The 26,687-nt window shown below is 34.1% G+C and overlaps 1 protein-coding gene across 3 annotated transcripts; it reads right to left on the reverse strand.

Moving 5' to 3' along the window:
* Positions 1 to 20,140: 20,140 nt before the first annotated feature.
* HSFA2 (heat shock transcription factor A2) lies at positions 20,141 to 22,191 on the reverse strand. 3 transcript variants are annotated; one of them, XR_013684282.1, is made up of 3 exons: positions 21,796 to 22,191; positions 20,621 to 21,411; positions 20,141 to 20,544 (listed from the first exon to the last, which is right to left on the reverse strand). XR_013684282.1 is itself a non-coding variant. In XM_079000821.1 (3 exons), the coding sequence occupies exons 1-3, from the start codon at positions 22,174 to 22,176 to the stop codon at positions 20,349 to 20,351; spliced, it is 1,101 nt and encodes a 366-aa protein (XP_078856947.1). In that variant the 5' UTR covers positions 22,177 to 22,191; the 3' UTR covers positions 20,141 to 20,348. The 3 variants fall into 3 exon arrangements, 2 of the variants coding, with proteins under 2 accessions (XP_078856947.1, XP_078856948.1); XM_079000821.1 differs by having other exon boundaries at positions 20,141 to 20,385; positions 20,729 to 21,411; XM_079000822.1 differs by having other exon boundaries at positions 20,729 to 21,411.
* Positions 22,192 to 26,687: the final 4,496 nt, after the last annotated feature.

A 26,687-nucleotide genomic window follows, 5' to 3' on the forward strand; every position in this document is an offset into this window, starting at 1 on the left:
ATATTTGGGTGGTAGAAAGATTATTGCAAAGTATAAATGAGTATATTAAAGGATTAAGCTCTCAATGAAGATTATGGAAATCTTCTAGTTACCACAACGTGACAAAGGGCTTGCCATGACGTGGTAGTTCAATGCATCATGACTAACTCGTCCTAGCATGACCATGATGTGCCTAAGAGGTCTCCACATTGTGGTGAGCATTGACTTGTTTAACCATTAACTTTTGTTGACCAATGACCATTGACTTTCGACGAGTTTCACTTTGGGTCAAACTTAAAGGACTTGGGTTATTGATTAAAGGTCTATCTTTATATGGCATCAGTCTTCTAGAAGGAGTGATTAGTAGAGAGAGTAAGTATGGTGTGGTGGTTCTCTACATCACGACTATCTTGTGTTGGCATGACCACGACATGACCAATAGATTTCCATGTCGTGGTGAGCATTGACTTGGTTGACTATTGACTTTTGTTGACCATTTACCGTTGATCATTGTATTTTGAGTAAATTGACTTTAGGTTATTGGGTTATTGATTAAGGATCTATCTTTGTTTGGTGTATGTCAGTTTGTGGGAGTGATTTAGTTTCGTATTGGTTGTGTTCGAATAACTTGTATATTCCAAGTGAGGGAGAGTGAAGATTTCGTAGAGAGAGAATTCCGTACGAGGGTGCAGTCTTTAGTCAGATTGCTCAAGTTCAATACTTTCTCGCAGCAGTTTTGTAACACCTTGTTCCATGTATTAATTTCCAAGTCTTAAATTATTAATTATTGCATTTTAGCTTCGCCACGACATGGCATTGAAGTGCCACAGCGTGGCACTGAGATTAATGAAATGTGGAATCCACGATTAGCCACGGTGTGACAATATATGGCACGATGTGGAAATTTTTTAGGGCATAAAACCCTAATTTTGGGGCTTGTGCCCTATTTAAGGAGCACTAACTCCTACGCTTACCTCATTGGCAGCCTCCACCTCTTGAGATTGAATTCCATCCAAAACCTTAGCTCCCTTTGTGAAGGTTGATAGAAGAAGGAGCTCTTGGGTGTTGTTAAAAGAGTGGTTCCAACTTAGATCCATCACCTACACCTCATTTCTGAATCATTGAAGGTATAAAGTCTTTACCTTGACCATTGATTCTCTAGAGCTAGTCCTAGGTCCATTTCATGAGTTTTATACCAAATCCTCTTGTTTTGGAGCTGGAGTAAACTCCAGAACCTTTTAGTGTAATGGTTAACTTCTAGGCCTTAGGGTTGGTTGGAAAGTTGGCATTCATGGCTTTTTGAGTGTACCCATGGATTGGTGATGTCATTCGGATCTTAGAGGTTGAGATATTGTCTTAATAGGAGGTCTTAATGAATAAAGTTGGAAACTTTATCCATCAAGAACATGAGGAGGTCCAGATATGGAAGTTTGAGCAGAAGGGATGGTGGCATAACAACTTAATCCATTAAGTCATTGATGAATAGTGCTCACAACATGGCTACCTAGTGCCATGACGTGGTGACTGGTGATTTCGCGATCATCTCATTGGACGTTTGCCACGGCATAACCAACGGTGGTCATGACATAGGAGTTGATCAGTATCCCACTGTATTTGCCTTAGAGTGGCCACAATGTGGGGACCTATCACTTTGCCCTTGACCATTCACTTTTGACTATGGTTGACTTTTGTAGATCTTTTCATGATTTCTACATTTTCATACTCTGATTTGGGATGATTGTATTGATACACCTATGATTTTTTGTTTTGGGTTTTATGATACTTGGAGGTTTTTGCTAAAATAAAAATAAATTTTTGTTGGAAAATTTGGGTTGGTTCAAGTTAGTATATAACTAAGAATTGGATGAATATTCGTGGGATTCCAGACAGAAACTAAGGATCTAAAAGTTTTATAAACCTTTTTACAAAAATGAGTTTGTAGAAGGGAACGAAGAAAGTAGAGTGTACAATCAGCTAGAGCCCAAGGTGGTGATCTTCCAAAATATCCATAACTATGTTATATTTTATATTGTAGTTTTTGTATTTGAGCTGATAGAAATGCATGCTAGTTTGTAGACTAAGGATCCCTCAGGAGTTTTGGCATAGGGTTGCCTGACAATTTGATGCCTTATATCCTAGGAGATTACTTGTTGATGCTTTATTAGAGTTGAAACTAAGATTGCGAATTACTTCATTTAAACTACATGGTTGTACATAGTTAGGATTGTATAGTCTTAGAACGCTTGGTTTAGCCATAATCCATGTACACGGAACCATTAGCATCGTTATCAGAGGCTTCTTTCAGAATGGTGTTTTAATTAGGCAGGGACATGAGATGTATTTCTCAAGGTTTAGATGTGCCTTTTCGAGAACTTAGATGTATGTAGCCTACTTTTGTGAAAGTAGAGTATTTGAGGTTTGGAACCTTCAGATGGGATACAAATCAACTATAGATAGTTGTGGATAGTGATATGGGCTCGTATTACTGGAAGTGCAGGATCTGTATGAGGTTTAGAATGAGTCTCGAGGGTATACATGGGGGTTTTATTCTATATGCTTGTTACTGCTTTTAGTATGGTTTTTACCTTTTTCCTTAGGTATTTCAGTATGGTGTGTACCCGAGTTTCAGGCTCCAGTAGTTCGAAGAGGCAGGGTATCAATGATGATGAGATATGCAGAATCATTGTTGCGGAGGTAGCTGTAGTGGCTAGGGAGGCTATCCCATAGCTTTTGGGTTCTATCAAGACTGTGATGATCAAGATGTTTGATGAGAGCTACACCTTTGTCACCGAGGTTGCAGCCACTGCAGTTATCGGCACTACGAAGTCTCACGGGGGTGACTTGATGCAGTACTAGGAGTTCAACAACACAAAGCCCCAAGAGTTTGATGGAGTCCAGGATCCGATTACTTCCATGAGGTGGATCACTGATGTTGAGGGATGCTTTTATACCTGCTCTTGTCCAGATGATTTGAGGGTTCACTTTGCGTTGAACTTACTTTGCCTAGGGGCGAAGGACTGGTCGAAGTTTACGGCTATAGATTTATCATATGCAGAGACAGCCACAGTTACCTGGGATCAGTTTGTTGTGATGTTCAAGGGGAGTATGTTCTTTTGGTGGACAGGGAGAAATTGGCTCAAGAGTACCTATCGCTCTGCTAGACAATAGAGACGGTGACTGAGATCACTCGGATGTTCCATATGTGACAACTCGAACCTTTTTTCGTTAACGTTAGCCCGATTTCCGTTAATAAATTTTGAATTTTTATTTAGTTCCATCAAATTCTTGTGGTTTGGAAAATCATTTAAGTTATATAATTAAGTTATATATAAAAGTCGGAACCAAAATCGCGCAAAAACCCGAGTTACTACGAAAAATCAGTGAACCCGATCACGGCCGTAAGCCCATTCATGGCTGGTGGACCTCATAAACCCAGCCTGTATATATGTTCTCCTACCCCCTCATTTACACTTTTCTGGCCAAAAACCCATCCTTCTTCTCTCTAACCTCTCAGCCGCAAACACAAAAATACCCCCTTTTATTCTGAATATCATTAAAAATCACCTTTGGGAGTTGTTGTGGAGCCTCTAAACACGTTTTTCATCAAATCCAGTATTGTTGTTCTTGGGTTCACGGTTGCAAACCCTTCAAATCTTCAAATCTTAAAGGACTGAAATCAGTTCACGACCGTGAACCCTTCAACCTTCATATTTGCTTCAAGAACACTGATCACGGCCGTAAACCATTCAAGGGGTTGTTCACGGCCGAGAATAGTTCACGACCGCAAACCTTCCCAAGTCGTGAACTTGGCTGAAAAACCATTTTTTCTTCCGATTCAATCGAGTCTCGGTAACATTTCGAAACCAAGAGCAAGTGTTTTTCCAACACTATAATTAATGGTTTCGCTAATAAAATGCATTTATGTATTTAATTGTTATTAGGATCCCGTTAAGTGTCGCGTACATCAACCCGAGGGTCTTCATTTCCAGTTTCATTGTCCGACACTTTCACGCAACTAACAGTGAGTTCATACCCCTACGCTTTTATTATTTTTAACGTTTTCTAGGGGAATACAGGTCAAACACAAATGACTTTGAGAACTTATACAAAAAAAATTCAATAGGTTTAAAACGTATGCAATTTATACAACCAAAAGATTTCCATAAGTTATAAAATATTTAGATATTTTATCCCTTTTGCAATATGCTGAGCATTAGGGATGTTTTCAACTTACAGTCACAATTGCATAGTTTTCAGATCAATACATGAACCAAGTACATAACGTACATGCAAACTATAATAGGTATAGTTTGGGATTTCAATATACTGTTTTACAAATTATGAGCTTATACATTTACAAACATATAAACTGTGATAGACTTAGTTTATGATACACATTACTACCTTCGGATTTCAAGAGTACATTACTAAATAATTATTTAAGTATAATTATTATTACTCTACAACGTATACAAAAGGATTCAAATACAAGAGAACAATACAAACTACACGTAAACTATTTAATACAGGATTGTGAGACATCTCCTCAATTGTATCCTCCGGGGTACGGAATAAATCCTATCATTTTGTGTAACCAGAGTCTCCTGGAGGGAGAGCATGAGATTTGTGAATAGATCTATTCGGGACTTACAATCCCACACCTAAATTGCTGCCTACAATTAGGCAGGCATGTCTGGGGTGACAAATATCATACCGTTCAACGCCTGAAGAACATTACAGAGGTCATCAGTCATATCAAGCATGGTTATACGAAATCACAATAGTATAAACTAACCTTTGTTTACGGGAATTCATTCTTCATTAGTTTTATTTTAGTTAATAGAACTACTATACATTACTGTAGGATTCCAGGGACACAATACATGGTTTTATTTTAAGTAATAAAACTACTATACATACTGGTGGTAACCAGGGTTTTTATACAAAAGGGTTTTCATTCAAAATAGTGATATACAATGCAGATGGTAGTAACCAGGCATATGAATTAGTATATTATACACTACTATAGAACACAGTAACAAACACATATTTTAGAAAATATTGAATTTTCTTGGGAAGCATACAAACACTTTTACAGATTCAATGATAGGTTTTTATTTTAAAAACATTCTTATGAACTCACCAGCTTAATGTTGATACTCTTTCAAAATTGCTTGTATTCTCAGGAAATCAGTAGACAGGTACTCCCACAGGCTTTTGAGAAGACAGAGCGTATAGAGTCACGTCTTTTACATTTTTCTATACTTTTGATGAATACAAACTATGTAACAAATCGATGTAAATACCATTATTTTCAATGTAATGGTTGTGTTTACTTTGATTACTATGATGCAATGGTTGTGATATTGTACATGAAGTCCTCCACCCCCGAACGTTTCTGCCGTTTCGGTTTGGGGGTGTGACACCATGAGAGAGCTATGTTTTGTATAAAGTATGCATCTACTAAGGAAGCACAGATGACAAGATATTTGAGTATGCTCAAGAAGAATATCAGAGAGTTGATGACGAACTCCCAATACTAGACATTGGCGGAGCTGCAGACCAATGCTAGGAGGAGGGAGATTGAGATGGACATACAGGTGAGAGACATTGAGGTGGATACATAGAGGAGAGATATGAGGCCGGTACAGTCGAAGCCAACGGATAAACGGGAAAAGCCCACTTATTCAAGAGAAGGAGGTCAGAGGAGCCGTACATGCAGTAAGTGCGGCAAGGGTCATGAGGGTCCCTGTCGATCGGGATCTGAATGCTAATTATGTGGCAAGGACAGGAATTTTGTGAAAGAGTGTCCCGTAGCGGTTGTGGGTTTGTTTCAGCTGCAACCAGTCAGGCCATGTTAAGGCCAAATATTTGTTCCTTCCAGTTAAGTGAATTTAGGCTCCTACCCCTGCGACCCTGCGCGTCACTGATGGGCGACAGGAGAAGGTGGAAGCCCTGAAGTCTAGCAGTTGAGCTTTTCAATTGATCGCGGAGGAGGCCAGAGCAGCACCTGATGTCGTCGCTAGTATGTATCTATTTTATTTTTCCGCTGAATTACTTTATTGTATATGCTTATGTAGTAATTTTGTTAGGTACTTTCCTTGTGAATTTTGTACCTGCCTTGGTGTTGTTTGACTCGGGTGCGAGTCAGTCTTTTATGTCTACATGTTTCTGTAGAGAATTTCAGCATTGCTTGTGAGGCCCTGGATCAACCTTTGAAAGTTGCCAATTTGCTGATTGTATAGTTTTGGCTTCCGAGCTATACCGGGACTGCGTATTGGAGATTTTTGGTGTTGGATTTTTCATTGATCTCATCCTAATTGCGATAGGAGATGTTTGAATAATTGCGATTATGGACTGGCTGAGTCAGTTTGGGTCAGTAATTGACTGCGAGAATCAGTTTGTGTTGATCCATGACCCTAGTGAGGGGAGTGTTGACTATCTATGGTGAGGGCACTAGGGTTGGATCCGCCTTTTATTCCTCCGCCAGGGCGGGGTAGTGCCTTCAGTGTGGATGTATGGGATATCTTGCATACGTGGTCGATACGTGGATTATGAGGGAAAAGTCAGTTCCCGGTGTCCCTATTGTTAGGAAGTTTCCCGATGTTTTTCCAGAGGAATTGTCTGGCATGTCTCCCAAGAGGCAGATTGAGTTCAGGATCAATCTGATTCCTGGTACCACCTCGATTGCGAAGCATCGTATCGCCTTACGCCACCAGAGATGTAGGAGCTATCCTCACAGCTGCAGGAGCTGTTGGGGAAAGAGTTTATTCGGCCGAGTAGCTCACCGTGGGGAGCACTGATCCTCTTTGTCAAGAAGAAGGATGGATCACATTGTATGTGAATCGATTCCCCGGAGTTGAACAAATTAACAGTGAAGAACTGGAATCCTTTGCCAAGGATTGACGACCTTTTTGATCAGTTGTAGGGGGCATATTGGTTTTCTAAAATTGACTTGAGATCTGATTATCATCAGATGAAGGTTTGGGAGGAGGACATCCCGAAGATGGATTTTCGAACTCACTACGGGCATTACGAGTTCGTGGTTGTCACACCTTGCCAAAGCGGAAACACGGGGCGTGGCAATACCAAGGGTCTCATAGAAAAAGTTAAAAGACAATAGTAACCATAGTATTAAAAATCATTACAATTTTACAATGAGTTTGAACAACTTTTTAAAAGAGATTACAATGTATTTAAAAGTCAACACATGTAAATGCTCCTACAAGTGTTGTGTCTCTACGTGCCTCTTACTAGATGATTCCTGAAAAAAGCATGTAAAACGAGCGTCAACTATAAAAATAGTTGGTGAGTAATCACAGGTTTATAACATAATATAGTTTGAAGTCATGATAATCAGAATATTGATAACAGTTTCCATAAACAGATGTTCATTTCTAAAATAAGTAAATAAGTTTTCATGAATAGAAGTCCGTTGCTAAAACAAGTAATAAAGTTTCCATAAATAGAAGTTTGTTGCTAATATGAGAAACAAAGTTTGTTGGTCAAATGAGTAAACATGTTCACTGCTACAAAGAGCAAACAAGTTCATTGCTACAAAGAGCAAACAAGTTTGTTGCTACAAAGAGCAAACAAGTTCATTGCTAAGACAAGTAAATAAGTTTCTAGTAATGAAAGCTCGTTGTTATAATGAGAAACAAAGTTTATTGCTATAATAAGTAACAAGTTTGTATGTATATGAACAATGAGTTCACAACCAAGCCTATGACTGATTCCCTATCAATATATATGCTTATCGTTCCATAGATGAATACGGTATAATGCACTCAAGCAATCGGGCGAGTGAGGAGTTGTCAATTCCTAATAGCGTTATCCATAATGACCATTGGCTCAAAAAGTTAATGGCTGGAGTAAAGTGTAAGGGAATGGACTTAAGAGGATAAGGCCTCATGTTTCAAGTTGCATAGACATACATAGCAAAATATAACAATCATGTTTGATACAAATCAATTTAAATACAACGAATAATAAACGGTTTTTCGGACATGCTTTTGCACCCCAAAACATAAAAACCGAAAATAGGGGAATTCGTGAATACTCACAATACATTGAGATGATGTAAATGATGTCATGAACTACGTTCCAGTTGTACCACTATCGATTCCAACAATGATGTTACACACTAATGAGTCTCTAATCGAAATCTAATACTATTATACTTACTACAATATAATTATGCCAATATTGTGTCAAAATTTAATATTGGTAAGTTACAAACATTTTTCTGTGAAATTTAGGTTTCTATAAATCAATTTGTTGTATAACAAATTCAATTGAAAAATCTCATTTTTGGCAATGTCAATTGAAGTGTAACTATAACATTTTGGAAAGTGTTTCAAATGGTTAAATATTTTAAAATAAATCAAATAAGTTATAAAATTTCATAAACTTAGTATTTCATTTATAATTGCAGTCAAGACATTAAAATAAATTTTCTTGAATTTTTTATTTGTATAACTATTTAACGCCAATTCAATTCCTTGAAAACATCATAAAATTTGGGGAAAATAATAAATGATCATGGAAAATTATTGTATTTTTTGTGTTACTGCTTCATAATATCCTTAAATTAGGAAAAATATTAATTGCCAATTTTGATCAATAAAACCCAGTTTTCTAAATTAATAATCTTTTAAACCAAGAAATTTTAATTAAATACAGAAAGTAGTGAAAAATCACTAAACTTTTTATTTGTGTTCCAACTGAAGTTAAGAACTTCCATAAAATTTTTGATGAATTTTATATATGAATAGGTATTTTTCCTTTATTTAAATGCTTAAATAAACACAAATTTGAAATATATAGGAAATAGTTTATAAAATTCACCAAACATTTTGTGCCACTATTATTTAACAAATCTAAGCTGGGAAAAATATCAAAGTTGGTCTTCAAATAGTTTAACTATTTTTCTTTGTTTTATTCATTTAAATAAGCATTAATTCGTGAATAATTATCAAACAATTAAGGAAAATTACCAAACTTTTTGTAAACTTCTATACAGTGTGCATAAGCTGGGAAAAATACCAAATTTGATCTTCATATAATGAAGTCCGATTTTTGGATTTATGTGTATCTAATCTAAGGAAAATAGAAACAAAATATCATACAAAAGAGAAAACTCATCCAACTTCTCACATAGTATCATAATGCAATATAAGATGTTCTGGTAAAGTTTCATAATTTTTGGATAAGTGTAGCTATTTTCATCAATTTAATCCCTTAAATATTCATTAAATCGGGAAAAATAAGAAATTGTCTTGGAAAAATCTGAAAACGTTTTCATGGAGTCTTTATGATATCTAGAAGTTGAAACAATTATGAAATATGGGTTTCGACATCCATAACTGTATTGTCCAATTTATTTCTCTTCAACAAAAATAAATTAGAAATTAACAGAAAACAATCGTAGAAATGCATGCAACCTTATGAAAAGTCTTTACTCAATGCGTAGGTGATATTCGAAGTTTGCCAGAATTTATTGACCTTTAAAAGTATTTTATATGAATTATTGATCTATTTTCTTGCAAAAATATCAATAAATCGAGAAAAGTGATTTATTTTCTGAAAATTTCTTGATCATCTTGGTTTGTTGTCTAGATTCTGGGAAAAATCATATTTGATCATAATAGAAGGTTTAAAAATTTATTTGTGAATAAATCTTTTATGACATATTTGAAAGCTTTTTGATCATCAAGAATCAATGCTTGAAGATCATCACATGCATGTTGGTTTTTGGATGAAATACTACCACCATCATCATAAAAATCATGGTTATGAACATATGATTCATCATCCATCCATAGAATGGTGTAGAAGTTGAAAAATGTGCATGAAATGGAGTAACTTTAAAAGGAGAATAAGAGGTTTTCGATTTTACCTTGATAAGCACTTAAAAATGGAGAAGTTTTTGAGTAAAAATGGTTGCACTTTGCTGGAATTTTCGTGAGTTTGAGGGAGAAGAAGAGAGAAAATGAGTGATGGAGTGTGAGAGAGAAAAAGCGTAAGAAAAATGAAGACGGAGTGTGAGAATGGCTCAAATGATCACTAGTTTGGAAACAATGTTAGTGGTAGAGAGAGAACGAAATTGAGGGGATGAGAGAGGGTTTCATTTTCTTCCATTTTTATAAAATTCAACTCTTTTATAAAAATATAAATTTTTTTTTATAAAAGGTGTGCCCTAATCAAGTTTTTTATTCATAAAACCTTGATTTTTATGTGAAATCTAAGTACACTATCATTTGATTCTGCTTGTTTCCAAGTTTTCTAGTAGGTTATAATTTAGCTTCTAGTTACGAAGTCTAGTATGAGTCGTGCTTATACATGCAACTAAGTTTATTCAAATCTATAACTGTCTCAAATTTTGATGGTTGTTACAGTTTCCCCTGGTTTAAAGAATTTTGTCCTGAAATTCAATTCATGACGTATTCTATTAAAACTCGGCCGAATACAATTGTATAGTTGGAGAGGTAGTGACTTGAAGAGCTCTTTGATTATTTTGGGTTTATTTTTCAAGGGAAGAGCCCAACTTTTAGCTATAATCAAATTAGTGTTTCCCTAATTCGAGTTCTACACTCTAGATTATGGGAAATTTGGTTCATGGAATCATGACCCAACCATGGCGACCTAGACGAAAAAGATTATCTAATTAGATATTATCTGAATTAAGAGAGCGCTATAAATTTTGCTGAAGCACCAACTGCATTTAGCGTTAAGTCCGCATTGATCCTTAAGTCGTGTTCAAAATCAGCACTAAGTGTAAATTTTCCGTCTGATAAAGAAGAGATTAGGAATCAAGGGTAAGTTCCGAAATAAGAAGGGGTAGCACAAAAGAAAGAGAAGCAATCAAGGGTAAGTTCCTAAAGATACGTACTAAGGGTAGGCAACGAAGTTTTGGTACATCTCAAATGTAAAGGCTATTTAAGTCCCTTCTACCAAAGAAATTACGAAATGGCTAAAGATTTATGAAGCTATATTTACTACTACTGTTACTATCTCTATAGTAAAATCATATTTGAATATATATATATATATATATATATATATATATAAAGAGAGAGAGAGAGAGAGAGAGAGAGAAAGAGAGAGAGAGTCATTGTTGCAAATGGAGGCGATGAAAGTTTGTGACAAATTAAATCACATTGTCTAGATAGCATTTGAGTGTTTAGAAATGATAAGTAATCTGACTATTATCAAAATGTGTAATAATTCCAAGAGAATGAAGACACATGTGTGGCGATCAAATGAAGTAGTAAGATAATATATATATATATATATATATATATATATATATATATATATATATATATATATTAATTAAGGTTACAGGTTTTAGTCATCAATAAGGGAATTTATACATAAATATTTTCATTACTCTTTTGAAAAAAATTGTCTAATTGTCAAAGTCAATACAAATACAAGTTTAAGAGGAGTCAGGGCATTTATGAAAAAAAGCTTGAGAGTTTAGGAATTCACTGGAGATTGCAAAGTAGAATGCTATTTTACGAAAGGAGTAAAAATATCGATCATTAAAAATAATGCATTTTTAATTCAGTAATTCTACCAAAAACAATCATTTTAAGAATAGATAATTGTAATATTTAAAAACTTTTTTTATGTTTTTAAGAAGAAGAAACATAATAAAATGTATTCTTTCACATAAATTTTTTGGATTTAGAGAAATGATAAGAACAAGGGTATTCATCTTGTTGGGAATAAAACCCTAATTGAGATTTGATGAACAAGATGCAGAAAATAAGAACAAACACAAATATGAAGATTAGGTCGAATGATCACTCGATTTATTCAAACAAGAGGAATAAATTACACTTTCAGCATAGACTAAAGAATCTAACACAAATAAGAAACCTTACGTGGCGGCTACATTTTGGCTCACTCTTAACCCTAATAATGAATAATACATGACTATTTATAGGGAAAAGACAAGTCTTGGGCTTTTAAGCTACACTTCATCAAGGGGCCCATTGCCATCATCCATGGAGTGCTTTGAAACCCTACACATCTTGTGTATTAATTGTAAGGAAAATACAATGAAAATTGCACTTTAAATCAAATTTCCGAATTTAGAACGAAAGAGAAAATGTAAATAAGGATCACTTGTTTACAGTAGATTTCAAAATAAAAAAAATGTATATGATAAAAGACGTAATTGAATATATCAAAGTTGACCAAGTTAAAATTATGTCTCATTATTATACACATATTAATCGCTCAGGTTGATAAGGATATACTTCTAGTTTGTATGTGTACGAACATGGTACCAAGAGAAGCAAAATAGACAAAAACAAATTTAGACCATGCATCGTGTTATTATTATGAGTTTGGGAGATCTCAAATCAGAAGGAGAGCAAGAAATCAAGATCGGGAGAAAGAAAAGGTAGGTAGTAGCAATGATTGCTATTGATAAAATTTTAAGAGCAATACAAATAGGTAGATTTTAAACAAGGACGAGATATATTTCAAACTTCACCCTTTGATGTATGTTGATCGTTAGATAGAAATGAAGAAGGTGTTTGCTAAGGTTTGCTAAAAATTCATAAGTAATCTATTAAGTTAAACTTTTTTTTGGAAAGGGAACTTCCCTAACGAGGGTTTCCGGGCCAGCTTTCGCGCACCGACTAATCCCCCGCTGCAAACATGAGGCTTTGCCTCATGCCCTGGAGTCACTGCAGGCGAACCTCCATGGCCACAAGGGCTGAGTGGTGCTAGGATTTGAACATGGGTCAATAGGTTATCCACCATATCTTCCACATGCCTTACCAAGTCACCACAACCCAAGTGGTTCCTATTAAGTTAAACTTCATTTGTGAAAAAGAAGAAGCACTACAACTGGTAATTGAAAATCTAATAGTTTTGACCTTTTAGACTAGATTCCAACAATGGTTAAAATGGATAAAGTAAAACTCAATATATTTAAAAGAATAATTATATTTTGTTAAAAGCGCATCACTAGAAATTTAAAAGTGAACACTAATGTTTTGAAATGCTATAAATTTTAGAAACTTTATATGTTATAAAACTAATTTGAAATAAAATAAACAAATGTGGTATGTTTTGAAATGTAGGTAGAGGTGATGTATTGTAAACATGTTTGGAGTAGAAAGTTGTAAAAATATCATGTTGGGTTTCATGAAAACACATTTAAGAAAGGTATCATGCCTAAATGAGAAAGTGGTCAAAAGAGTCCAAAAAAAGTGGTTTGAAGATCCTATGAAGTTTTTGCACATAATATGAACCTCAATGTCATATGTTTAAGTTTTATAGCATAAAGATTAAACACTTTTATAAGAGGAAATGTTTCTAAGTATTTCGAAAACGTGCCAAAATAGTAAGAAAGGTTTAAAATGGTTTATATGCCCTTTAAAAGCACATATATCCATTGAAATGGATTTGAAATGGATTTGAAATGAAATTGAAATAACAAGGTTGAAACCAACAATGGTTAAAATGAGTTTTGGAGAAAAGTGTTAAGTTAAAGCAAGTTGTCAAAAGTGAAGCTGGTTGTTTTTAACGAGAAATATAACTTACATTATTGGGAAAGGTCTAGTAAGTTATATGAAGTAGTTACAAATTATTGTACTGATGGTAAATAGAACTGGTGAAGTGAAATGGGTTTGGTGAAAGATTAAGAAGCAAGGACTAAGTGGGTTAGTGTAACTAGTCGTACCTAATACTAATGCGAGTATAATACTAGTACCGGTGGCTTAGTCCCCAAAATAAAGTTCAAGAGAAAAATTGTTTGTAAAACATTTTATGGTGTCGATGTAGTTCTGTAACCTTTTATAGGGGTCAGGGGTTAAGGTATAGGTTTGGCGTCTAGTTCATGGCATAAGAGGATGTAATCATTTATAATGATAGGAATGTCAATAATGTCGATAAGGCTTAAACAAATGTATGAAAATAATAAGGTTCGAAGGAGGATTCGAAATTTGTCGGAAGGATTCGTACAATGAAGTAGTGTGAAAATTGATGTTTGTATTTTTAGCAATATGGACTTGATTCTTTCGTTTGTGATAGTGTCAAATTTACCAAATAAGGAAAGATTCTCATCACCCAAGTTTCATTTGGATAGAAACTTGGATCATGCAACTTGTATTGTATGATGAATGAGAACCTTCGTCTTTGGGAAATTAAGACTAATTCCTTGTTCACATGAATATGTGAGTCAAGTGAAGAACTAGGGGATCGGGTACACCTGGTTTTGCGCTGGTCAAGTCCATCACAAAGAACGATAAGACTATTTGTCATGATTTACTAAAGTTAGTAAATGCGGTTATGCTTACAAGATTAAGTATAATTCTTAGTCATTAAAAAGTCTCAATGTATAGCAGAACGAATAAGAAGAATCAAAGTCGGCAGAAAGATAAAAAGTTTCTCCAATCTGAAAAGATGGGAGAGTACTTGAGTGTCGTGTTTTATGATCATCTTAATGATTATGAAAACCATATCACAATTTGATCCTCTAAGGACACCTTAGTGCATTTATTTTGCTAAGAAGAGGAATCGGGGATTGTTGAAATGGTTAAACCAACTAAGATGAATTATACTTCGCTCCAAAATCAAATCTTAGAGTCGTCCTCCAAGATTGTATATTGAGTGACATATAAGCAAATGTAGAGTAAAATGTTTTCTACTCTTGTACATTTGAAATTGGTAAGTTGTAATATTTTGGATAAAACAAAGTTCAACTAAGACCGATTGTCAAAAGTGTTTGTCTTGATAGGAAATCGCACTAACTCTTGAATATTTGTTTGTTAAGTAATGTTTCTTGACAGAGAGAAACTTATATGTCAAAAGGTCAGTTGTAGTCTTAAAGATCTTGAAAAGTTTTAAGAACTAATCCAGATTAAACCTATTGTTAATCACAAGCACACGACTTGAGGTTTGTAACCTATCGTGTTGACATATTCTTATTTTTTGTGCCCATTCCAGTTAAAGTTGACTATGCATGTGAGCTCTAAGAGTTCTCAATTTTTTGTATTACAACCTGGAAGCAATGATAGGCCCTTGTGTTGTCGGGTGGCAAGGAATTAAGATTGAACAAGTTCAGTCCATATGAGTTTGGATTTGTCACTAGCCTTGTCTTAAGATTATGGTTATGACAAATTCACATGGATAGGAACATATACACCATAAAAATCCAAGTGTCATAAGGTTTCTCTCCAATTCATGAAAATGATTGTGAGGAAACACTTTCACTAAGTAGATTTTGAAGAGTTAGCAATTGTAATATTTGCATTCTCAAATTTGATTATGACTACGACATCCCTCTTCATAGTTCGAATTGTGAGAAATGGCAAAATGTCTAAACATTTGAGACTTATTGTTGTGGAGTGTCCCAAAAAAGCAAATGAAGACATTATGAATGAAGACATTAGTGATGTTTTAAATCATCTACTGTCAGACTGTCTTTATGGTTCTAGTATGTTGGGGTTTTTGAAAATAATGGAATATGATCTCTTCCAACCTCAACACTACACACATGTTGCATATACTCCCACTGGATGTGGAGTTTTCGTCAAGGTTACTTGCAGTTACTGACTCTGGGTGGTTAGTTTTTTCGGTAACATTCGTTAAATTTGAACTACTGTTTTAGACAATAATTTATATAAATAAATGTAACAATTTTATCTAAAAATGTCCAGCATATTGCAATATGGAGTGCCTTGCTCATGGAAAGACGGTCGGTGAACGTAAGGTGGACGATATACCCTCAAGAACTCAATTTGCAACCTAGAAAATCATTTTTTAGGAATGTAGCAAATGGTGTTGGAGGCTATCCTAAATGGAAGGATGTGGATATGGTTAGTTTAGTTATATATATATATATATATATATATATATATATATATATATATATATATATATATTACCAAATTTATTACTATTTAATTTTTTTTCCAGGTTCTATTCCCCATAAACGTTGTTGGTGTCCCTTGGTTTGTGGCAGTGTTACATTTAAAAATGTGGAAAGTAAACATTTATGATTCGGCACGATCTTTGAGTTTCTTCTCAAAGTACAAGATTGGTGGAGAATTCAAAAGTTTTGGGGATAGTATTATCTGAGAGCTAGATGTGATTGAGTACTGGAACGATTTCCCCAATGGACATAGAGACAATGCAATTGTGGAGTTTCTTGAAGCTATAGATGTGCCCACACTAGGAATACATCGAAGATAGAGGGGATTATGCAGTATTCATATCATGTTTATAGAAATGATTATTTGGGGGGTACCGGTGAAGATTGATAGCCACGTAGAGATGAGTGATTTCTATATACAAATTGAATGACAAATATTATTTGGGACACTACATAACTTGATTTTAGGAACTTTGTATATATTAATATGAAATACATGTTTTTAGTAATTTTTTTAATATAAATATGTGTTTTATTTTTGTTATTATATTTGTTTCGCAGACTGCAAGTCACTTCCGCGGATTGTCAAGTCAATTATGCGGACTGAGAAGTCGTAAATTACATTTCACTATAAAATGACTCAAAAATCTATATCATTTCATCTAATCTATATCACTACATCTACTTTGTATCTCTTACAATGGGTTCAAAACCATGGACCGCTGAGGAGTATTTGCTTCTAACTCGTGCATATATTAATGTCTACGAGAACGGCAATTTGAATGATACAATGTTTTGGCTTTGTTTAACCAATATCTTTAACACTGACACTCAAACCACCTTAGAAAACCATCACAACACACTTGATATAGCATCAAAATAGTATGAACTGAAACAGAAGTTGTGTATTCAACGGTCTTTATAAGAAGATTGAAGATGCACGTGTGAATGATATTGAGGAAGACATTTTGGAGGTGGCTAAAAAAGAATACAAATCCATTAACAACAGATAGATTTTAGACTATTAAGCCCCTTGGAATCTTTTCAAGAATCTCCCGTATTTTTAACTTCTACTGCATTTGTATTGTTTTATTTAAATGTACTATGATTGATTTTTTTTAGTTGCGTTTGTATTATGTTATTTATCCTTTATTTTTTGAAACATAATGCACCAACAAATATTATGATACATTCAAATAAACAAATCATTACAAATAACATAAAAACATTACAAAAAAAACCAGAAAATAAACATTACGAATAAGATATAGGAATCACAAACATTACATAAAACATTACAAATAAAAGAATCGACTACATGAAAAAATGTTTATTTTTAAAGAGATTCCAAACGTCCGTATACTCGAACTCATTTCAAGATGTAAAAATGGACATCTTAATGGATAAAGTCTCTGACTTTATCCATTTGCATGCATACAAGAGGATAAAAACTCAAACCCTTGGTCTGAAAGTCATCCAAAGTCCTAAGACTCTTGCAAGGCTTAATGAGAATGCGAAAGCTCTCATTTTTATGAATTTATGAGCTCAAAACTACATAAAACTACACTTCAAGTACCTGAAGTAGCTCATACTCTACTAAACCAAACTATGGGACCAAAAGTATACACAAACTCTAGACTAGCAAGATCTAAGCAAGTAAAACTCCAAAGGATGCTTGAGGGTGAGATACTTCTGGATCTAAGTGGTCTTGAGATGCCAAGATGAATCCACTATCTTTTTATTCCTTCAAAAACACAAAAATACACTCACTCAAGCTCAAAGTGCTCACAAAATGGATTAGGGTTTACAAGGGACGATTTGGGAGATGGAGGATGATGAGGGGAAAGGTCTTGATGAGATAATGATGCTTAAATAAAGCCCAAACCCTAAAAAAATTAGGGTTTGACACCCAGCCACGTATGCCCTGCATACGCTTGGGTACGCCTAGCGTACTAGCACAGATACATGCTTCACATAAGTGAGTTATGGGACCAATTATGCAACAAATTAATTACTTATCGAAAAAGAAATTACCTAAACAAAGGTGTTACAAATAAAGACATTGTGAATGTGAAATCGGCGTTGGGATGTATATAAGCGGGGGTGATCAGTGTGAGTGACAGGTATATGTGAACCATTGCCAACAAGAACATAATTTATTTTGCTATTATTGTTAAAAGAATGGAGTTTACATGTTTCTGAAGCCAAATGAGAAGTAGCACCGATGTCCATGTACCAAGATGGATCATGTGCATTGATGGACATGGTGTTTATTTCACTAACAACATTAGTGGGTTGGTCAGATTGAGTCGGAGGAAACCATTTCCACGGGGGAGTAGGCTCAGTACTTTGATCAGCGGTGTGAAATGCAACAGGAGGCTGAAACAGACGATCTGTAGTGGCGGGACTACTGCCAAGCAAATGTTGTTGCCCGAAAGGTGAAGGAGAGCGGTGACTCTGCTGTTGTCCGACATAGGTGTGAGGAACATACCACAGGATGTAAGCCAGTCGTAGGGTGTCCAAGGTAGAGGAAAGTAGAGCCACAACATCAGGAAAGTGGTTATGTGGAGACTGAGAAGGGACAACCTATTGTTGGTGGTTCTTTGGTGGATTGGTGGCGAGAAGAGTCGTTACGGTTGTTGATGTTTCGGTTGTTGATGTTTCGGTTGTTGCTCTTTATTTTAAGATGAAGTTGGATAAGTCGAATAAAGAATAATGGGAGCAGATACGTGGTCGAAATGATGTGCAGTAGCTTGACGGGGTCGTGAGAAACAACCGTCCTTGAGAGAAGGATCAATTGGGCTTGAAGCAAAGTCGGGAGAGGTTCTTTATGGTGAATCACAACAACAATAAGGTCATATTTTGGGTTTAACCGTTGAGAAAATATGTGACAAGAGTATGTTCCGAAACCGCATTACGAATATTACCTAGCAAGTACATTGTCATCTTCATCTTCTCATAAACTTCATTGATTGATCGATCTCCCATTGTCATTTGCCTTAGCTCGTTCTCAAGTTCCATGATGTCCTTGTTGTCACGAAACAAAGCTTCAATGTCAAGCCACACAGAATTGGCGGTGGAGCCGAGTTTTGTAACCATGTTGAGAAGCGATTGAGTCAAGGTTCCATAGATCCACGTCTTGACAATAGAATCACGAGGTGAACCATTCTGTGTCTTTGTCATTTTGTTGTTTTGGTGTGCCTAGAACACCAAAACCGGTACAATGGGTTTGAAACAACTCTCGCCATGAATCATAGTTGAGTTGATTCAAGTCAAGAATAAGAGGAACGAAGGTTTTTTTATTGTGATGTCAGGAAGTTTTGTGTTGCCATCATTAGGGTTTAAGGACTAGCCGATCATGATGTAGAAAGAACAAGGACGAGATTGGGGGAGATTGAGATGAAGGAAGACAGCAGCAAGACGAAGGAAAGAGGTGGCAACAGAGGTGCAACGGTGGAGGAAGGGAAGAGGCCGACAGATCATTCGAGATGAGTTTTTATGGTATTGGGAAGTATTGGTGGGAGCCCCTTAGCTCTGATATCGTATTAGGGTTTGAATATTTTCCCATAATCAGATTACCTTCGCTCTACAAAAATATATACGTACAATCATATGGGTTGACAATATTAAATGGGCAAGACTAACCGGTCTATAATATTACACTAATAAAAACAGGAAAGACTAATAATGTATGTTGGACAGAGTAACTCAAATGGATATTCCGGGTTTTCAATGGCAGTGGGGATGATCTACATTGTGCTAAAAAGTAGCAAGTGGATTTGATTCAGAAAGTGGAGAAGTTTAGGGTGCGTTTGGTTGTAGAAAACTGTTTTCATTTTCTATGAAAATGTTTTCAGAAAATAAGGTTGAGTTTTCATTTTCAATTTTCAATGAAAACGCGTTTGGTTGGAAACGGTGAAGTTTTCATTTTTCATCTTAGAAATTTGGAAAACTATAAAAATCACTTTTCTAATTTACATAAAATTTGGAAAACTGAAAATTTTCATTTTCTTAGAAAACTTTGGAAAACTGAACCAACCAAACACATTTTCGAAATTTCCAATTTTCTTGAAAAATTTTCTTAAAAAACTGAAAAATTTTCCACAACCAAACGCACCCATACATTTTCCAACAGCAGTGACAAATGGGTATTATTTATATTCGCTATTCTAAAAGGAATCTAAGGATAGTAGAATTTGATTTTGTATAACCTTTTTTAAAAGATATTTTTGGCTTAACTTCCAGTCCTACGAAGCCTACAGATTAATAGAACAAGAAATAAAAACTTCCATTCCATCTAAAACTTATACACCACTATACCTCTAAAACCCTCATCATAAAAAAAATAACATTCTATTATCAACAAAACAAAAATTACAACATTTTTACGTGGTAAAAATATGGGACAAAAAATTCAAGACTGTCAAAAGAAAAAAAGTTGACCCCTCCAACTTCTCTTTCAGCTCTAATATTACCCCTCCAACTTCTGTTTCTTGTTTCTTTGGCCCCTGCAAGAAACAGAGGTAATAAATCAAGGGCTTTTTTGTCCCAAAATAAATCTACTGTTAAGAAAATAAAAAAGAAAATCCAGTAAATAGAATAAAAACAACAAAAGGATACAAGAAACCAGCAGCTTTGGCCTCCTTGCAAATCCACAATCTCTTCAGCTGTATAGAAAAACGTACATCAGATGCAGAAAGTACTGTCAAACATGCAAACTTAAACAACAAATTAACATTTTACCACAGAGATACTAAAGAATCATATGCATCTCTGACTTGTACTAAAGAAGACGTGGACTTGCAGACACCCACAAATAATAAAATCTCAATAATTTAAGCACTGGATGACCTTAAATACTCCATTTGATCCACTAATTCTTGCAAATCCTCATCCCATTCAAGCTGTTGACCATCTAAATCATCAAGAACATCTTCAGGGTGTTTTTCAATCTTCAATAGTTCTTCCCATAAATTCGAATCATCTTCCAATAAGCTTGAAACATCTTGATTTCCCACATCGCTGCTTGATTCATCTTCAACAGGGGTCGCAAGAAATGAATCCAGACCATCATCAACTTCTTGTAGATTCTCAAAGCTTGGCACCATTGTTAACCTTCTTTTACGACCAATTTCAATGTGTTCTTGTTCCCTGTGTGCGTATTTAGCCATGTATTTTTGAAGGAATTCGGGATTTGAAAATGCTTTTGCGAGAAATCCCATCATGTTGTGTTGTTTTCTTTCGGTGGATCTTAATCTGTTTTCCATGGCTATGAGTTGGTCTTTTGAATGTTGTTGAAGTTGCCTTAGACGTACGATTTCTGCCATTAATAAGCTTCTGTCTCTTTTGAGTCCTTCGAGTTCTTCCTCGATTCCGTATTGACCTACTTCGATACATGGGCCAAAATCATGCTTTTGTTGAGTGGATTGGGATATGTTTCTTCTTCTTCTGATTGTTTTTAGAAGTTGCCTTTGACCTCCGAGAAATCCTTCATTTGCAAATTCCCATCTGTCTGGATCCACTTTTCTAAATCCCTGAATCCATTTGCATAAAATTTCGTATTCAGTACCAAATTAAAGCAATTATTTGAACAACAGACATAAACGAAAAAACAAAATCTGAAGATGCACAATGGGATATGCCCTAATTGATGATTTTTCAATAATCAACACAGATGATCAATCTAAGACCAAAAAAAAAAAAAACATTGCATTCTGCGAACAGAAGGATCAACAAAAAAATGCAGTGCGACGTGGAATTAACACGATTTTTTCACAGATAAAACTACTATTATAACATTCAATCACAACACATAAAAGAAATACTACTAAATCGTTTTATCGAATTCCTTGCAAACAACAAATAGCGTCCGATTGTCAACGACTCAATGTAGGCATGGATGGAGAAGATGGACTTACATAAGTATTGAGCTGACGGATGAAGCTAGAAAAATTGCCATGCTTAAAATACCTCGGAAGCAGAGTAGTGGAAAACTTATGAGAATCCCAAACAACAAAACTATTCCTTCCTCTACTCCACGAAACCACCGAATCAGTCGACGGATCTTCCACCATATCGAAAGTCTTCGTCAGGAACGGCGGAGGACCTACCTCATGCAACCCTTCCCTCGGCCGCGGCGAAGAAGATGAAGACGATGAACCAGCGGTTGCGGCAGTGTTCGTAGACGATATAAATGTAACCTCCTCTTCTTTCACACTCACTCCTCCTTGCAATTCAGTTTTCAAGTCCATTGTCAATGAAATCTCTTCGATTAACGTCTTGTCGATGATGAATGTCATATTCAGCTTGAAACGGGTGTTCGGAGTATTAATAGGAGAACGAGGAGAAGGTTCTAGAGGATAAAATATCAAAGAAGGTTCTTGGAATCATGCTGTGAAACTTGTACAGTACAAACTGCAACTGCGTGTTTTATCTGAAGATATTTACTTGTAAGAGTGGAAGTAACATCTATTTACTTGTACTGTACAAGTAAATAATGCGGTAGCTGTGTGTGCATATGGATTAGGCTGAGCACGTGTGATGTAGTGTGTGGGTTAAATCAGGACACGTTCCAGAAATATCTAGACCCATTCTCAATCATCAAGCACAAACATTTTAAATTATTTTCTTGAGTTATATTATTTTTTTGCATTAAGGAGTAGGGTTTCGTTTCCTCACAACTCACCGAATTTACTGTCACATTAATTTTTGTCTTTTCTTTTTCTTCATTTTTTCCAACCCATAACAAACGGAAATCCTATCTTTCTGAACTCACTCAACCCACTCAATTAAAAAAAAATACAAAACAACTAATGTACAAGTTTTAAAACACATGGTACAAGAAAAAAATAAGAAAAAGAAAGTAGAGAAAGATGATGAAGTAGGTTAGTGAAACCAATCAACCCACTCGTTGAAGCGGGTGGTACCGCCGATAACTCTATTGCTAATTAAGATTTTACATTTGATTGTTTTATATTTTCTTTAATTGACTGGGTTGAGTGGGTTCAAAAAGATAGGGTTTCCGTATGTTGTGGGTTCGAAAAGATGAAAAAAAAATAAAAGAGAAAAAGTGATATGACAGTGGGTTCAGTGGGTTTGGAAAGAATGACTCCCTCCTCCCTTACATTTTTATTTAAATGATAGAATATTTTATTTATAAGAGCATTCATCAATTAGTTTAACCCATATTGATAAACTCATAAAAGTAGAGATCTCTAATATATATATATATATATATATATATATATATATATATATATATATATATATATATATATATATATATATATATATATATATATATATATATATATATATATATTAGGGGAAAGTTCAATTGAGAAAAAAAAAAGGTTGAGAATGGGGAAATCATTCTCAGCTACTCATTTATTTTTGCCGCAAAAGCCTCCGTCCTACCACAGAAATGGAAAAATAATAGACATGTGTTTTCCAACAAAACATATTTCCTTAAACTATGCTAATCGTTACCTTAATATATACAAAAACATAGTCTTTTTCATTTTTTTTTAATTTTTAAGAAGCTATTTTTATCGAAAAATTATTTTAAATATACCAAAATTCATGATTTTTTAATATCTACAAATAGACATCCATATTGATATAGTTTTAAAATAAAATAAAAAATTTATTTTTTTTTATATTTTCAGCTATCATTATTCATAAGTGAATAAAAATGAATCAAGTTTTTTCTACAGTACATTCGTTATTTACTTATGAATAAAAACGATGATTAATTTTTTTTACATTTTAAGTATCACTCATATATGAATATAGCATATACTAAACATAGTATATTCATATTTAAATATTAGTGAATATTACATAGTATATTCACTTGTGAATATTATATGGTATATTCACTTATTAATATTAGATAATATTTTCATATCTGAATATTACATAATATTACATGGTATATCACATGTGAATAATACATAGTATATTCACTTGTGAATATTAGATGATATATTCACCTATGAATATTACACAGTATATTCATATATGAATATTACAATGTGTTTTCACAAATATATATAATTTTTAAATGTTATTCACATATGAATAACATACAGACTTGCATATTCGTTTTTTTTTTTTTGTTTTAATAATCATATACTGATTCAAGTGAGAAAACATATTCATATATGAATATAACGTGGTAATTTAGTTTATGCATTTCATCAAACAGTTGGAGTGCATACAAGTTAACTATCTTAAAAATGTTAAAAACATCAAGTTATCAATTCCAAATCATCATATACTTCCGATTTTGACATCAGATGCGACACCTATGTCTGATCGATTTCTCATTTTGATTTTGATTTCTGAAAATCCGATTGGGAACCTGTGAGTACCGATTTTGAGTCCTTCAATGTCGACCGTGACTACGAGTCAAGAACTCCGATTCCAATTTCATAAACAACGAAGAAATTCCGATTCCAACTGATTTTGTTTGCGAATCTGAGAAATTCCAGTTCCAAACTTTAACAAATCGATGAAATTGATGAATTTGGGTTGCGAATTTGTCTTGAACGACGAACCTCCCATCTACGAATATTGATGATTGATTAACATTGGATGACATTGGTGATGGTTTAGTTGAAGAAATTTGGATGATTGTTGAAGGTTGGAGGAGAAATTTTGAGGATGAACGAACTGTTATCGAATTCTCTATAGTTACGTATTTGACATTGAAGGTTATCAACATATTTACAAGTTTGTCACCGCGTCTTTTTATGTTTAGATAAATGAGTGGTTGAGAATGATTCCCCCATTCTCAACCTTTTTTATTTTCTCAATTGAACCCACCTATATATATATATATATATATATATATATATATATATATATATATATATATATATATATATATATATATATATATATAGGGTTAGGTTATTTTGTTTTCACTATCTATTGCGTGCATGTATAATTGATTCTGGACTAATCATTTTAGTTATTTTAAGAAATTGATTAATGCATATTACATGTTGAAGATAAAATGAGTATTAATTACATCTTCAGCATTTAATATGTATTAATTACTTTTTTAAAATAACTAAAATGATTGGTCCAGAATCAATCATACATGCACACAATAGATAGTGAAACATTTGAACCTTAACTCTCTCTCTCTCTCTCTCTCTCTCTCTATATATATATATATATATATATATATATATATATATATATATATATATATATATATATATATATATATATATATATATATATATATATATATATATGTTTTAGAATGTTTTGCATAATTGGAGACATAAACAATCTGATTGGAACTTGAAAAAGAAGTGCATTTTTGAATGCCTAACTAAAACAAAATTAGAATTTAAAATGGGCTTATATCTTAATAAAATTAAAATATATTTTATTTTATATCCCAATAACGTAATAGTTTTCAATTTTGAAAGAGAAATTGAACAAAATAAAAGTTGTTTCTATAAATGGTTGAAGTTACTGGTGAAAATTGTATCTATCGATGTTCATATTATGAAATAAATCTATTGATTATAGTTTTTTTCAAAAAGAATGTTGGATTCAAGACTTAGTGGACCTTTCTAAAAACTATAATAAGATATTTTCTAGTCTTAAACATTGATGTACTTATTGACCAAAAAAAAAGTTGTCTCGATAAATGGTTGAAGTTACGGATGAAAATTGTATCCATTGTTGTTCATATTATGAAATAAATCTATTGGTTACAGATTTTTTCAGAAAGTATGTTGGTTTTAAGACCTTTCTAAAAACTATAATAAGATATTTTCTAGTCTTAAACATTGATGTACTTACAATTACAATATATTTTACATCGCAAGTACAATTTTTTCAATCTCATTATTACATAGTATAATTTTTTCAATCTCATTATTACTGAGTGCAATGAAAGACTGAAAACAAGGAAATATAATTTCATAAGAATTGGTTAGGGTTTATAGCGAGACCCCAGTCAGGGGCTCTGCCCCTTGGACCGCGCTAGGGGCACTGCCTCTTTAGGAACCCCGGACCCAGGAGCATTTGCCCATGGACCTTAAATTTGTTATCGAACTAACTTCTAATTCGATCTTATACATGCATACACTCCATACAAACCCAAAAATATATTAGACCGCAAATTACGAAGTGCCTTATCTTACATGTAAATCGAGTTATACAAAATGACATAGTCACGCTAAAATCACCAATACAATTACTACAACTTATTTATAATTAAAAAAAACAAACAAAAAAACAAATCTCCCTTCGATGGGTGCACGTGTGTCTCTATAATGTATTGTTCAACCTAATCTTTCTTTCTTATTGTTGCAAGTCTGCAACAAGATTGAACAAATCCTAGCCGTAAAAGAAGGGTAATCTTTGTGTAATTAAGCCATGACGCACTGCAATGCATCACCCATTTGTACATTTTCATTAATAATTATACGTTGATTAAAATAGTTCGGGTGATTTTTTTGTCCAATTCGCTGCGTCGATTGAAATAGTTAGGGGCGATTAATAACCCACTTGTACCTCGGGATTAATAATTGTACGTCGATTAAAATAACTGGGCATTAGATAGAATATAATATGGTTTTTTTGTCCGATTCACTACATTGGTAAAAGATACCAAGTAAAAGAGGAGAAGTTGGGGGGTTAAGCACCGGCTTATATTCGTATTTAGGGGTCACAGTGGGTTCGGTTTACCGCTTTTTTGGTTTCTTCGAATCAGGTTCCTTGTTTTGAATTTTTTTTTGGTCTAATTACAAACCTGAACCAAATCAAATTTAAATTCTCT

This window comes from Lactuca serriola, chromosome 5 (genome assembly GCF_051521515.1).
Source record: "Lactuca serriola cultivar US96UC23 chromosome 5, Lser_US96UC23_V15, whole genome shotgun sequence".
In the NCBI taxonomy this organism is placed as follows: domain Eukaryota; kingdom Viridiplantae; phylum Streptophyta; class Magnoliopsida; order Asterales; family Asteraceae; genus Lactuca; species Lactuca serriola.

Coding starts and splice junctions, on each gene's coding strand:
- HSFA2 (XM_079000821.1), bottom strand. CDS start 22,176: ATGACATTCATCATCGACAAGACGTTAATCGAAGAGATTTCATTGACA. Junction 21,412..21,795: donor TCCGTCAGCTCAATACTTAT/GTAAGTCCATCT, acceptor AAATGGATTCAG/GGATTTAGAAAAGTGGATCC. Junction 20,386..20,728: donor GATCAAATGGAGTATTTAAG/GTCATCCAGTGC, acceptor TGTTTCTTGCAG/GGGCCAAAGAAACAAGAAAC.